This window comes from Bactrocera dorsalis, chromosome 1 (genome assembly GCF_023373825.1).
Source record: "Bactrocera dorsalis isolate Fly_Bdor chromosome 1, ASM2337382v1, whole genome shotgun sequence".
Classification (NCBI taxonomy): domain Eukaryota; kingdom Metazoa; phylum Arthropoda; class Insecta; order Diptera; family Tephritidae; genus Bactrocera; species Bactrocera dorsalis.
In genome coordinates, this window is record NC_064303.1 from 96,217,758 (window position 1) to 96,234,487 (window position 16,730).

The 16,730-nt window shown below is 38.1% G+C and overlaps 1 protein-coding gene across 2 annotated transcripts in view; it reads left to right on the plus strand.

Annotated features, from left to right (window-relative positions):
* The window catches only part of LOC105228780 (uncharacterized), a 40,252-nt gene that overhangs the window by 7,692 nt on the left and 15,830 nt on the right, over nt 1-16,730 (plus strand). The window contains exon 2 of one of the 2 annotated variants that reach the window (XM_011208748.4): nt 2,670-3,273. In XM_011208748.4, coding sequence (XP_011207050.2) covers nt 2,956-3,273 — 318 coding nt within the window. In that variant the 5' untranslated portion in view covers nt 2,670-2,955. The remainder of the gene's footprint in view (nt 1-2,669; nt 3,274-16,730) is intronic. The other variant, XM_029551331.2, reaches the window with a different exon arrangement.

The following is a 16,730-nucleotide window of genomic DNA, read 5'->3' on the forward strand; positions in this document are numbered from 1 at the left end:
ATTTTTCAATATCTGTCATATGACATTTGAAATGACAGTAAACCAGGAGAACACATTCTTTATGATAAACCTCTGTGGTGATTACTGAAGCTTTAAATAGAGACTACGAAGTTTACATGAGCATCAAAACAAGTTTTTGGAGAAATAATGACGGATTTGTCGGCACCTTCGTTTTTACCCAGTTAGGTTGTCTTCGTCAGTTCCCACTCAGTGGTTCCCTTGGTTTGAGAGAATTTAAATATTGAGAAATCTGGTTATCAAAACATTGGTGGTGTACGCGGCATTATATCTTTGGAACTTTTTGAACGAGCTCATTCATAGCAAGAAACTGTTTTTGGACCCAATCCTTTGCTTTTGTGAGGTCGAGGAATTATTTCACAAATAAAAAATTTCCATAATTCTCTCATATACAGAACGTTCATAGGCATACAAAAATTTTTAATTGAAACAGCTTTTGGGACTTTTTACTGATTAAATATAGAGTTGAGTGTCTTTAAAGATAAGCAGTTTCAGAAAGCGCCAAAAAAAATATACATTGTTAAAGTACTAAGACTTTAAAAATAAGTGGGAACAGTTTCTCTAGAGATATTTTTATTTATTTATTTTAGGATCGTGCCCTAGGGCTTATCCTTGATAAGGATATCTTTCATGAAGGTCAAACATTGAGGAAAAATTAAGGAAGGCATCGGAAGCCTTATATTCGTATAGAGCAGCTTTAGGGAAAAAATAAGGACTCTTTCTATAGATTCTGTAAAAAAGGCTATACATGTTAAGAAGCCCGAACGTGTGTAAATGGCGGCGCTCTTAAGTATCTTCAGACTGTGAACCACATCACCAGCAGTTAATGCCATTTTAGCACCTTCAGACATTGTTCGCAAATGAGTTAAAGCGAAATGCGCTCTAAGGCCCAGGAAAGCTAGGCATATGAACGGGTTAGAACAAGGACTTTTCGCAATTATATCCTTCTTCCTTGAAAACGTGAACCATGGTGTCCCGGAGGCTTATCGTTGCGGCTTTTTCTCTGCTCACAAACCGACGAGGGATATGTAAATGGGGAGCAGGCGCTGGGGAAGAGGCGCTGTGAGCTTTTTCACAGATAGGTCTAAGCTAAGATGAAAGGTTGAACGGCGAGTTTTTTTGTAAGGAGTTCTCTGTCAATCTTAGCTTTAGGCTACGAAACCATTGTAGTGTTTTTCAGACAGAAGTGGCAGCTATGAAGGTGGCGGTAGACGTACTGCTGAGACGTGCAACCTCTTTCATAAAGAGGCACTGCGATGTGCATCTGCTTTCTAGAAGATAATCATTCCGTCCGCCAGATGAGTGTTAATACTAGCGCTGAGCTCGCTAATTGTGCGCTCAAAGTTAGACAAAGTGTGTGTTCTTACTAAAAAAAGCATCAAGCTACTGCATCGTTAGCCTCATTTGGGTGCCTGGTCATAGCGGAATCGCTGACAACTACAAAACCGACAAGCTAGCCCTAGCCTCGCTTACAATGGAAGGGAACCTAGTTGGAGTTCCATTCGCAGTACTTGAGCAATGAATCTCACGTGCACTTAACGGTCTCTGGTCAACGACCCGTTGCTGTGTGACTGCTATATCGTTTTGACCTAGAGTAGAATTCAGGAGATCTTCTGAAGTACTTGCCCATAGCAAAGTTCATCTTGTCGCAATCGTAGGTTGAAACATACCGACAGTTTAACTTCTTTCGAACCAAGAGACAACAGAAACAGACATTAGCCGTTTAAAAAAGCGTTTGGTCAATTTTTTTCATATAGAATCTTATGATTTACAATACAGGGGTTTAAAATAACACAATGGACTGTAATCGTGGGGAATTTTACAGGAGATTGATCAACAGGCATTCATGCGGTTAGGATAAAACGCTTGACGGACGCTAGTTGTCAAAATTGTATAGAGGAGATTGAGGTGGAAATATTCAGGCACTTTTTTCTATTGTCCAGTTTTTGCAAGACTGAGGTTGAAGTAGTTCCATCTATTTTAGATAACACAACGGACCGCCTTTTTACGCTGTTGAAGAGAAAAGCCTCGCAGAATCAACCTCATACCAAATTTGTTGTCATTTACTCATCCACGAAACTATTTTAACTTAGAGTCTTATAAAAAATGGCCGAGGTCCGATGGTTAGTGTGTGTTCTTTTGCCACTCGCTTAGTGAAGAACGGTGCCATTAGCTTAACCATAGCAATGGCGGTTAACAAGACGCTAACAGACTTAAAAAAACTACACCTATTCAAACCTAGCCACTTAATTAATTTTAATAAAATGAAATGATTAATGTATGTTATATTGTAACACCCTGTAAATGCATTTGTATATCATAACACTGTTAAGTCATGGCTTAAGTAATAAATAAACGAGTTTACGAAGTACATGTGTTATTTTTAGTGCTGCATGGGACCACATGTAACTACCTATGTTTGTACATATGTAAGCTTTTTGTGGCACTTAGCCACTTGTGAGGCACAAAACAATTAATTAAATTTTTTTCTTGCTTCTTCTTCTTTTTTCTTCCTGGCGCTTTTACTTTCGTGCTGGGCGTATTTGAATTTTGTTGTCGTCATTCGCAACATTGCCAACATTTCACATTACTGGGCCGAAAACTTGAAAACTAAATAAACGAAAACAACAACAAACGTGTATGTAGTAAAGAAAATTCCAACAGCTTGAAATAGCGCAAAAATAAGCAAGCAACAACAACAAGCGTAGTCAGCAATTGAATTGTAGCGAAAATTCGGCGCCATTTGGGGAAGCCAACGACGACAGTCCACCAGCAGCAACAATAATAGAGCCACATAACCACCGAACCAGCGGCGACACGCACCAGCAACAACAACCAAACAAGACATAAACACACACACACTCTCCTAACACAGAGGGAATCTCTATAAAAGTGAAATTTTACCACACGACGCCCAATAAAACAACCGGAAACACAATGGTAACAGCACAACTGGCAATTCGACGCAACAACGCCAACAACAACAACAGCAAGCAGCACAAAATCAACAAGAAACAGAGTGGAACTCTGTGTAGCAGCAGCAGCAACAGCAATGGCGGCAGCGCCAGCGCCCAAGTGAAGTGTCGCCGCGGTGGCGTCGGTGTGGCCTCAGCGCCAACGCTCAGTCTCGGCCTGTGGCTGCTGCCCGTGCTGCTAGTGTTGTTGGCGTGGCAGCAGCAGCCATGCGAGGGCCGTTATCTGCCGACAAGGTCACATGGCGACGATTTGGATAAATTGCGCGAATTAATGTTGCAGGTGAGTGCCAAATAAACAAGCATGAATATACTTACATACATATATAGTTATATATCACATACATATAAATGAGTATGTGTATTTGAAAGTGCAAGTGGCAAGATAAATGCAAATGTTTGCTTGTAATGAACGCAGAGGGAGAAAAAATTGAAATTTTTGGTAAAAAAAAAAACGCAACAAAAAAAATCAAAAAAAAAATAAAAAAAAATTTACAAAAATTTACAAAAATAAAAAAAAAAAATTACAAAAATAAAAAAAAGTAAAAAAAAATTCCAAAAAATACACAACACACATAACAGTAAAAAATTGCAAAAATTCGCTACGCACACTGCAGCTGCAATTATATGACCTGCCACATCTTTCTGCGCTTGCCAGGCACTGGCTATTAACTGCATTTTATGCATGCAGATGGCTCCTGCCGCCACTGGGAATGCCAGCCGCGGATGCTGACTAACAGCAACTACCAAAATTGGCTGCTCTTCGAAATTTTTTCGTACATTTTTACATACAAACATATGTATACGCACACATTTGTACATATTTCCTTGCTCCTCACTGTAACGAATCGCATGCGGACATGAGTGGGGCGTAATTGTTGCAATAAAGTGGTAGCCGGTAGGCTTGGCGATATTTGCTACCAGCAATTTGTACACAAACAACAAAATGGGTGGAAAAAAGTCGGTAAAATGAAAATAAATCAAAAGTTAATCAGTCGTAACGAAATTAATGACAATTCCAATCGTGTATGACGCGCATGCGCGAAACACTTAAATTTCAATTATGCGCGCACCCGACGGAGTCACAGCGTGCTTAAATAGCGTGGAGCAGAAGCGGTGGGGGAATTCGCGAAATATTCGAGAGATTGAATGAGAGGCGTGCACAATTATGCGAAATATCTATTTGTGCGTATATGTATATGTATGTTTTAATGTATTTACATTTGTAAAAATTTATTAAAATCGGTTGGCAGAGGAGTAGAAATTGTTTTAGAAGAGTATATCATTACCTAAAATGTAAAATAACGAATCATCTAAAAAAAAGTCTTCAAAAGTTTGTCTTCCAATATATAATAATTTTTTTTATAACCGAAACTCACTTGTTGCAATATGAATTGTCAAAATATTATATCGTTTTTCCTTCGCCTGTGAATTTATGAAAAATGATGTTACGTTATTTTGCATTTTAGGTGTCGATATGACGTAGTATAGCTATTTTCTTGTTATCTGCTTCACAGTCTTCGCAAGTTTTTCTTCCATTTCAGAATAATTTTTTAGTTAAAACTCTGCTCCACCCGAGCTCAGATCACAGTGGTCCATATTCTCAGTTGAAATCGGTTCTCTCCACATAAAAGACAGATAACCACACGATTTATTATACTGCTTCTTCAACAGCAGATACGAGTTTCGAACTCAAAAACTACTTGACGATGGTGCAACATCGATATTTTTTTAAATAAAAATATTCCTCCACAGAAATATAGAAGAAATTGTCAAGAACCTTGGTGTAAATCTGTTCGTCATTTTCTAATTTTGATAAAATATGTAACATATCTCTAAATTAAATAAAAAATACGTTGGCGTCCAGTACATACAAAGGTGCATGTTAATTAGAGACATAAATCGTCTTGATAGTCCTACCAAGAGCATGGCAATTGACCAAAAACCATTTTGTAAACGTGAGCTACCTAGGGAGTCCTACTAGGTGATGGTAGATGATCTGGATGACGCGGTAGCCGTGAAAGTGACGTCAATCACTTAGATAGTCCTACTAGGGCAATGCAATCGACCCTTAATATTATGGCTGGTCATGCCACACATATTGGGTCTATAACTATTTTCATGTGCTTCGTCAAGAGATCCCGTAACATCCTTATGATACCAACATTCGGAGCATGCGTTAGTAAGTACAAAATTAAGTAGTTTTCTCATCGTGGCGCGACTGGTGTGCGAATGGATCTATTATGATAATGTTACGATCTACAATTCTGCACAAAAGTACTTATGAAAGTTGGAAAAATCAAGAGCAAACCTGCATATCTACATCGTCATGTTAATACTATATTTTGTAGTATCAGACATGCGTGCTGAAATATGATCTTCTAAAACCATGTGAAACCGTTAATGATGTACTCGTATGCTGATGGTAACAACTTGAAGCGAATAAATGCCGAAAACACAAGACCGGTTAAAAACAAATCAATAAACAGCGGCTAGGAAGTTTCGCCTCACCCGCCTTATAACCTAGACCTCGCTTCTTCTGAATACGCGTTGTTTCCATCGTTGCTGAATACGGTTCACATTAGAATACGGTTACTAAAATTTGTTTGATTCATTCTTGGTCGCAAAAATTGAAAAAAAATGCATAATGCTATAATTTATATAATTTTTTGTACATGTTTTTCTTAAAAAACGTTAAAATTTTGAAAAAATATCAAATTATGAAAACTAGTGCAAGACATCTTCGTTACGCCACTTCTCTGCTCGCTACATGTGAAAGCAAGATCCCTTTACACAGTGGCATTTTTAGAGCTAGAATAGCTTTCTCCCCTGTGGTTCGCTATTCTCCAAAGTTTGGAGATCGCTATAGCATGCCTGAATATATGAAGTAAATTATTTGTATATTTGTGGTTTATTCGGCATCCCCCAATATTATATTCCAATTAAGTAAAAATCCTAAAGCACTATATTAAATGGACCCAAAATTGTTTCCTTCCTGACAGACTACTTTTTCAAAATGGACGACTGTATAGTTTTTAATATTTTCTTAGGATTACCTGGGTACATATGCAACAAATATTATTACAAAGTAACTCTCTTTCATAAAAAATTACTCATACCTGTTACATCTTTCGAATAATTCAGAATAGGTGATAAATAATGGGAATCATCAAACTTACCTGAAAAAGAAGAACAAAAATAAATTAAATTTAGTAAATATGCATAACAAAATAAGAATAAAAATAATGACGGAAAAATCAAGTAAACGAATAAGTTTCCAACTCAAAAATTTGTATTATAAACAATCCCCAAACATATTTACCTTCTATTGCTATCAATAAATTTATGAGTTTCTATATAGTAAAATTATAATTAGATGACAACTATGAAGTCCTATGGTTCCAGGATGAGTTAATACTTTTTTAAAGAAAAAAACACAAAAAATTCAAATCTAAGGGTGAATTTTTATTATTATTTGAAAGAACATTCTTTGGCATTTATTTTTTGTAGATTATCTCTCCCAAATGTTGGCCGCGGCTTTGTCTCAAATGCCCATCCGTTGAGTAAAATTTTCAATGTTTCGTTCGAGCATTTCGACTGGTAACTGATACGCGTGATGTTTTGCTCCAAGGCCAGAATCGAAGCGGGATTGTCGCATATACTTTAGACTTGACATGTCCTCAAAAGAAAAAGTGTAACCGTGTGATATCACATGATCTTGGTGGGCAAAAGACCGACGCAAAACGTGAAATTATCGTGACGAACGGGGCCGAATCGACTCTCCACGGTCTTCGTGTACACTCTCAGCTACGGCTGTTATATTTTCTTTATTTTGCGGAGCTGGAAGGCAACGTAATGAAAGCTTGAGGCTACACATATTACTGTCTATATAAAAAAAATGCTTAAAAAGCAAAAAAAAAGTACTCATCTAATGAATTATTTCACTTAATGCACTATATTTTTGGTTTTCTAACCTATAAGAAAACCAAAAATATAGTGCATTAAGTGAAATAATTCATTAGATGAGTACTTTTTTTTTCTTATAGGTTAGAAAACCAAAAATATAGTGCATTAAGTGAAATAATTCATTAGATGAGTACTTTTTAATGTCGAATACCATTACTTTACTTCCCTCATAAATCGCAAAATTCAAAATATATTATACAAATACCAACTGAGAACCCTAACACTGTAGAGCGCCATCTTCAGTCGCAACCACACTTTCTGAATGTCACAACGCTCGAGCAAACCGCACAATTACTAACGGAAATTGCTGTTTTTGTGGCATACCACAGCGCTGTGGACAAGTCACGCCAATAACGTAAAAGTCATAAAAATTGCAATTACGTCACAGCGGTAGGCGCCGACAACAGCAACAACAACAAAAACAAGAAAACAACGCCAACCAGAAAATTGCAACAAAGACGCTGACCACCGCTAAAGGCATGAAAATAACTGCAATGGCAGAAATAATCGTAAAAAAGATGCAACCACAACAACAATAACAACTAATAATAAGTGTCAGTCAGCGGTGTTGCCGCTTGCGAGCAATGTGAATGGTGGTTGAAGCAGAAACAAAAACAAAACAGAGTTGTTTAAAAAATGCGTGCAAAATTTTACTAATTGGCCGCAACGTTAAGTGGAGAGAATGGCGAGTGCCGTTGTGGCGGTAGCGGTGTGGTGTTGCTGCTGTTGCAACGCACTTAAGTAGATTGTTGCCACTTACTCGTACGCGCACGCATTTTGTGGCAGTGATAAGCATGCATTGTTGTTGTGGTTGTTGTTGCTTTGCAGCGCAATTGCCATAATGATGATGCGCTTAAATTGCACTTAATGCAGTGCAACAATAACAGCAACAACAACAACATGAGCAATTGCACTTCAAGTGTTGAGCACAGGTGGCACTCGGGCAGCTTCCCGCACAATTGCTGTTATTATTGTTTATTTATACCCAGCACAGGGTATGTTAAGTTTGTTATGAAGTTTGCAACATCCAGAAGAAAACGGAGTCGGAGATCATATAAAAGATCAGGGTGACGATCTGAGCTGATTTAGCTTTTTTGTATAGAAGGAGGAAGCCTCGAATGCTGGAGTGCGGAACTTTAATCTACTAAACCTAACCTACTTCCAAATCATGTCTCTCCCACGGGACCACTGAAGTACTTGTGTTTTACTTTATGTGGTGAAAATAAGACATTTCGCTGACAGCTTTCCATTTCTCGCACATAAGTGCTGTCAAAGTTTCCACCGTGAGATTACCTCCAAGTGTGGTTTTCAGCTTTTCCTTATGCCTGAAACCCGGGCGAAATGACGTGTTCAGAGTTTTATATAGACTTCAGAGTCTCATAAAGCCTTCAAAGTCTTATATAGACTCAGTACATGTCGGACTATATGGACTAAAGTCATGAAGGATATTTGTATAGGTAGCTTCAAAAGCACCCGCGGTCAGTCAGTCCTTGGATCAGGTGGAAAACCAAGTCCCCATTTTGTCTATCTATCCATGAAATGAATGTCCGGAACCAGTCTGTGGGTCAGGTGGAAATCCAGGTCCCCATGTTGTCTATCTATCCATGAAATGAATGTCCGGAAACAGTCTGTGGGTTCTCCGTCTTTTGCATAAAGTTTGCACCATTGCTGCCATATTGTGATGCTTTCATTCTCTCCTCTCTCTTTACTGCTGTAGATGTCTGATAAACCGATTTAGTTATGTCCGTCCATCTATATGTAAAGGGCCTATTTTATTTAATATTAAAGCCAAAAATTTGGCTTCATTACAAAGATTAGGATGTAAAAAATGTCGGCCATAGTTGGATCGAATAAAGTCCAGCCGCGAAGCCCAATTTTTGACAACTTTTTACAGCAATGGGTCCCGAATATTCTCTTTCAAGGACTATATCTTCATGGATTTATGGGCGTAACAAAGGACTTCACATAACCTCAAAAAAAAAAAATACTAGCCCAGCGTTGATAAAACGCACGATCTTGGAAACGACGACAGAGGTCCACGACGAAAGATAGTCGCTAACCAAAAATATCCTTAAATAAATTAATTATTTCGTTGGTCATATGACATGTGGAGCCGCTTTGTTGGAACCAATAGTGTTCTATGTCAACATGCTCCAATTCCTGTACGAAATAGTGCTCTTGTTATTAGCGCCAGAAACATTCCTGAAGTAATTCCGAGGTCTGATACCGAGTTGACAGTTTTTGACCGGAGAAAAATACGGGTTCGTTCCGGTTATTTAGACCCAACTGTCGTGGGAACGGGGTACGAAATAGTCTTTAATCTTGGCTCTATATCGTGTCCCATCTACTGTAACCATGGCTGGCTTCATTTTTGAGGAAATATCATAGTGTTTCCCTCTTTCCACACCACTAAGTGACTTTTCGAGAATGTAACGGCTTGTGAACGATCATCTATTTATTAAAGTACTCATTCAACCGAAAGTGAGCTCCATCCATGAACAAAATTCTCTCTTCTGAAAAACGGGATCGTTTTGGATCCATCCAGCGAATATGCGATGCGCTTGATGGTCGTTCGACTCCATTCTCGACTGTGTTGGATTTTTTAAGTCCTCAAACCAAGATCGTTCCTCCAATTGTTGCACCTGATGGTGGATGGGCTCATTCCTGTCTTCTTCTATACTCTCTTTCACAACATCAATAGCGTCTTTGGTGCACACTGTACAACGTCTCTGAAGATGCGAATTTTCTACTAGTTAATCTGAAAAAGATCAATGGTTCCTCGAATCACCGACTTTGCTGTGTGATTATGTCGACCAAATATTTCCTCAATGAAACCCACACATCTCTAAAAAGGCCCTGCATATACTCGAACTAGACCCTCAGATTTTGGGATATGGATCTGTACACCCCATTTTATTTTTGAATATTTGTCGGACTCGCCGATATCGAACCTCTGTAGAACATACTTGTACTTCATACACAAACTGATCGACCAAATTAAGTCTTTTATGGGAAACTTTGCTTTGAGGTATGCAACTGTGAAGGGTATTATAGCTTTGGTGCAGCCGAAGTGAACCTTTTTTCATGTTTTTTATCATTTTCTTTGCACCTGTTGCTCTTCTCTATTTCGCTGCGTTGAAAAAAAAAATAAAAAATACAACAACTCATTCAGCTTTAAGGCTGTTGCATGCCACTCCAAATTAGTGCCTGCTCCCCGAATTATGACAGGCTGCACGTGTGCGCGTGTTGCATGCAGAATTTCCTGTTCTTTTTCGTAATCGTATTTCTATATGGGAAAAATGTGGTTTGCAAAGCTTTACAGGCACCAACAACAGCAGCCAAAAGTAGAAGTTGCATTAAAATACTACAACGGCAATTAAGAAATGCCTGCCTCCGAGCGTATGCTGCGCATGCGTGCGCGTGTCTGTGCGTTCGGCAGTGGGCTGAGCGGTCGTTTCGCCTTTTTCGGTGCATTCTATGCCGGCAATAGCGCGCCTGTCCGTGCATGTGTGTTTGTGATAAATTGCATTTAACGGCGTGTTGCAATCGCAAATTGATTGTTGCATCCACATACGTTTACCAGCGGCTAATGGCTAATCATTCGAGGCGTATAAAAACATGGAACGTCTGCCGGCTCCGCTAGGCGCTTCGAGTGCCACAAATGTTGCGCTGGAATTTGGCGATTCGATGATTATGCGTTCGCTAATAAAGTTATTGGTGTTGTAGACATTCTTAAGTGGATCTTCGTTTATGTGTCGGTGATTAAATGTTGGGCAATCGTAATAGCGCCATATGGACTTGATTGGAACCACCTGCAGAAGAGTATGTAAATTTTTTACACCGCGAGATGAGTAAGCATGGTTGTCTTCAAGCTGAAATGAGCTGGATGTGACGAAAAAAATATATACAAAAAATATATGTGTTCAAACATCCTTCTTCCGATGTTGTAGCCTCCATGAATCAATGCAGCTTAGTTTTTTCTTGAGTGAACCAACTTTTGCTTTTTTGGAAAAAATAGATAAAAAGGAATTTGGGGTGTTGATAAAATAGGATTTCGATTGATAGATGCGAAATAAGCACCGAGGACGATGAAGCCAGTTGAAGCCCCTTTGCTCTTCACTCGACCGCGATTTTTACCGAAGTACAGAGCCGAAACAAACAGAGTCACTAGCAGGCAGAACATAGGGAAAAGACATCATTAACAACGCCGCATCAATGTGGTCGCCTGGATGCAGTGAAACGCAGACGAGGATGCTGCAAACATGCCAAAACACTATACTCCCGACTACGACAGGATGGCTCTTACTGTCTCCCATCGAACAGCTACACTGTATGCTCCTAGTGAAGGAGCATAATGAATTTGTCTCCGGGCAGTTTCACATGGGATACTTTCCCAGAAATCACCACCGCAGTCACCTGCTTGCAGCGGAACCGCCTCCTAGGACCATACGGATATTTTTCGTTAACCACGTCGACGACATAAAACAATACGCCGACCAAACTTCGAACGAAACTAACGTCACACATGCACTGACCGTCATTTACAGTGGAGCCATTAACACCTTCACCGAATTCTTCTCATTGAATGGCGTATTTGGAGTCAAACCTCCGCTAATTGCAGACGAAGAACTCGAGTTACCGCGAGAAACGAGAGTGGTCCTTGTGCAGCTTCGTTCTGGATTTTGTAGCAGGTTAAACTCCTACTTATCCAGAATAGCCCCTGACATATAAAACATAAGTTCAACGTTCAATGAGTCCCCGGATAACGCTTTGCATGTATTGCTAATATCTGGTACCCTTCTCACTTTGGTCCAACCCAGACGAAACAACACCTTTTCTGGGCCTACCGTTAGATGACGTCGATAACAACTTATCTAATCCACACAGTCTTAACAGTGATTAGGTCTGTGTTAAATTTTGACCAAAAATAACGACCAGTTGATGATTCGTAGCAGTGTTTGGAGATCCGTATTTTTGCATTGAAGAAAAAAGTGTTCTTTACCTAAGACAATGCACCGTGTCAGAAATCATTGAAATTATGACAAAAATCCATTAATTGGGTTTCGAATTGCTTCGAGACATCCACGGTATTCTCCAGATCTGGCACCTAGCAACAATTTCCTATTCTCAGATCTAAAAAACAAATGCTGCCTTATACTCTTGCAATTTGCAAGGGTCAAAGTCAGGGGAAACCTTAAACTGAAAAACGCAACCAGAAGATCGAAAAAAGCGAATTCGAGAGAACATTGCTCAAAAAGAAAATTAGTTACTGTTTGACTAATAATTCTAGAACATCGCTAAAATATACTTTTGGTATTCTGGAAAATTTAAGGGTCTTTGCAAATTGAACTAAAGTTATGGTAGCTGCTCCAGTTCCTGTATCATTTGAGTTCCCTTCACACAATATGGAAAAAATAACCCTAACTTTTTCAATTGGAAGGTTACAATATGTAGCCCACCAAATTATTGCTTATATGTATGTCAACATTTTTGGTTTTTCCCTTTACATTGGTTTCCTGCCACTAACCGTTTTGAAAGCGACCTTTGAAAAAATTTCTCCACTAAAAATCAATATAAAATTGTAATAGCGGAAGTGCAACTGTAAATTATTCGTTACAGTCATAAAACTTCGAATGCTGCAAAGGTGAGCTTCGACCTGCCGGTACAACAACACATGTGTATATTTATGTTTGTAATTTCCAATTTATGCTTTAATGCATTTGCCACACTGGCTTATCTAATTTCGGTAATTTTTTGCGTTCCACGAACTTTATGAGTTTCACAGCCAAATATTTCTAATTTCCATTGCTTTGTTTTGCATATTAAACGATTATTGATTGCAACGCTAATTTAATGCTCATCAACTTTTATTTGTTTCGTAAACTTGCCACATTTCTGCCTATACATGTGGTGACTCACCGACTGACTATTACATTCCTAAGGCAACATCTTTTAGACCTCATTTTTAATTTTTTTTTCCTTTTTCCGATTTTTTTTTTGGTATCGATTATAGTGAAACGCCTTTTGTTTCATTTCTCGTCGCTTTGTTGTTTTTTGTGCAGTGCACGTTTTTAATTGACTCATAAAAGAGTCCATCAAGTCGTTGTTAATCTCTTTGAAGAAGATGAAAGTTTTATGTTCAGGCCATTTGCAACCGTTTATGTAATTTGTGGCATAGTTATTTCAATATCTGTATACGAATTTATATGTGTGCAGCACAGCCGAGGCACAGTGTCTCGAAGTTGGTTTTTCCTTCTGTTTAATTTTTGGTTTTGTCTAATAAGATGTTTTTGAAATCAGTATGAACACTTTCTTTTGTCGAGACGCAATAAAATCCCAAGCTGCTCTGATGTTCTAGGTTAAGTTACGTTAAGTTATTCTGGTCGTTCCGGTCCTTTGCTATACCATATGGAATTCATTTGCTAGGTCCATGAAAAGTAGTCATCCTTTAGAATGCCTGCGCTTTGGTGGTGCTTTGCTTTTTGCCTGCAGTCTTCTCAATCTGTCAGCCCCACCAGGCAGTGACCAGTTAGTATTCCGTTCTCTTAAATCGTTAATATTTTCCAAGCCGAAGAACTAACAAATTTAGACAGTAAAGTACATGTCTCTTTTATAAAATAAAGCCAAGAAAGTGAAAGTTCTGAATTTATAAAAGAAAATAAAGTATTCGTTTTTTCTTCGTTCTTACCCGTCCAATATAGGGAATTTTTCCATGGTAGAAAATTAATTAGAAGTTCTTCTTCACCTCAATTAGAAACAACTCTTTGATATTAGTCTTCTGAAAAGAGATAATGTGTATCTCTAAAAATAACATAAGGGCGAGACAACCCACCTTTACCAGAAAGCTACCTAATTTGCAGTGTATGTCATGTATACAGGTATATTTAATGAGATCCTAAGTGAGATCACTATAGTAAGAGTAAATTGAACTAGATTGGTAAAATTGGCGATTGGTTCGAGAAGATGTGAATGACGAAGAGCGAGCCGGACGGAAGTCATAACTGGTGACGATTCATGGGCTTATGGCTATGACGTGGAAACCAAAACTTATTAATTCCAATGAAAGCTACCGCCAGAAAGGCACTGATTTCCTCAGCTAGAACCCCTGTGACTTTTGTCTGTTCTCAAAACTGAATAGGCCGATGAAAGGAAAACGTTTAACTAGGCTTGAGGAGATAAAAACTGCATTAGGGGTGGAGCTAAACAAAACTTGCTCAGGAGATGGTTGAACTAAGTCGCGATGTCTTCGATCTGTTACAGAGGGGCATACCTGACGATTCTTGGGCCTATGGTTATGACGCGGTATAAAAGACTTATTCATTCCAAGAGAACTATGACTTTTCTTTGTCTCAAAACTGTAGACCCATGAAAGCTTAAGGTGATAAAAACTGCATTGAGGGAGAAACTGAACAAAATGTCAAAAAATACTTTTGAAGTGCTTTCAGGATTATAAAAAAACGCTACCAGAAGTGCAATAAACCTGGGGTTGATTACTATGAAGGGAATAAAATAGATGCTCATTAATAAAAAATTACTTTCTTATGAAGCACAAAATTCGCGATACTTTTTGAACACCCTCGTATAGAGAATAAAATTTAGAAATATCTAAAATCAATGCAACGAGTTCAAAAGCACTACTACGATCTATATTCTTTTACGGTTGAGGAGATATTCTAATCATAAGGGGATATCTTTTAGTAAAAAATGTCCAGGGATTTCTCAGAATCATTGCTATTCTACTCTTTGGCCTAAACATATTCTAATGTTAAGTCAAAAAAGTGCTTTTAAACATTTCAGAAACCAGAAATATGGTGGACTTAGACAAGAAAAAGACAGAGAGATTTACTGTTAAAAGAGCTGATTTAACTAAAAACACAAATATTGTAAGAGAGAAAGTGCCTAAATATGGTATTCAAATTCAGTTAAAAAAAAATTTTATTTCTTAAAAATAAACTTAAGATTTTCTCACCTATAACCCACTGTACATTTGAAATTTTTTGGCATCTCATCGCAGCATTTCAAAAGCTCTCAATAAAATAGCGCAAAGATTTTCGGTTTAATATCTAAGTGGTAACTTATTGGTCGTAATCAAATATTCGTCATTGAGTAATTCATATTCGTACTTTGTTATACTCACATTGTAAATCAGTATTCGTATAAATAATGGAAAAAATGGTAAAAATTCCACAACTATTACGATTTTTGAAGGTTCGTTGCGGTAATCGATTCCGCGAATTTATTGCTTTAATGGTAATAAATCGGTAATATTGTTGTAAAGCTCATTGTTTGAAGTTTCGTTTTGTCATTTCTTATTGTGGAGACGAGTATTTATAGTTTGGGTTATATCTATTGTGGAATATTTATTCGTGGACAAATATTTTTTCGGTAATTACTTTTGCCTATGCCCGATTTGTTGATAAGTACATAAGTAGATTTATTGCTCAGCTGTAGGAAATAGTTCGTAAACACATCACACTGGGAATGCTTACTCTCGTGGTTAAGAGAGAACAAGGGTTGAAATAGTGAGAGCGAGACGAGGGTAGTTAGCAAAGTGTTTGCCTTATAGCAGCTTCAAACGATCTGAGTAGGAATTATATATCTTAGCATCTGAAAAAGTCTGAAAATATCAAATAACTTTTATAAGTTTCGTTTACCAGATTCGTAGGAAATCGGTAAAACAGATACGAGATATGGAAGTTTTGGAAACATTCACTTAGCTTCTTAACTTTTGTAGGCTCGTGTATCAGGGCGTGTCTTTAAAATATGCCACCTACACTCTAAATCTCCACTTCTTCACTATTTTTGCAACGATTGGTTGATTTATAATCTCAGAAATCTGCAAATACCTCAAGATCTCTTCAAATACATCTATGCAAGAGTTCACCATTGTTATCTCTATTCATTTCGTTGTCATTTGCACATCGTTCGTACTTCTCATTTCTTGCGTGCTTAGCTAAGTGTTGAAGTGTTGCGATAAAGCGGGTGTAAAAATCATTACGACAATTAACAGCATTATATGCCGATTTTCAGCGAATTCAAGTATTGAGGTATCTCTATGAGCCGTATTATTTTTCAAAAGTCATGCTGTTGAGTGGTAAAAGTTTTGCGTCTTCTCAATGGACTTACAAAGTGCTTAAGTTCATAAAGTTACGGCTGTTGGGAAAGGGTAATGTAGACGGCGTAAAAGCGAGAGAGAGAGAAGAAGTTAGCAAAAAAGCGAAAGGGGCGATACTCTTAACGAAATTGACACAAATGTTATGATAAATATAAAATACTTAAAATTTGCATATAAAAATAAATGAAAGAAAAACAACAATGATGGGTAAAAATGAACTCTGGAGTAACAAGTGCTGATGTCCCGAAGGGAGACGCGAACTGGTTTGCAATGCAGAGTTTGTATAACGAGTTGTTTTTATATCCGCTTATTACTATAGTACTCTATTTGTGGGTATCGCTCGGTGGATCGCGGTCACCTAGTAATATTAGAGTATGACCTGAAGAGCTCCTCATCATCAACGGAAGGTGTGTCGGATACGCGGATGTCTTGGAATGGTTGCCCCGAAGGGCAAAGGGCTTAAATAGGTCATTAAGTGCTGGTTTCTACAACTTTGACTATTAAGGGACTATTTTGATTTTTAAAGAATATCCCAGCTCAGCCTCGACCACCTAGCACCCTTGCATTTTCTTTTACTAGACATCGTACCTTCCTTACTCAATGATAAAGTTAGGTTAGATGACTTATCGATGATCGCACGTGAACTGGTATATGAAGCC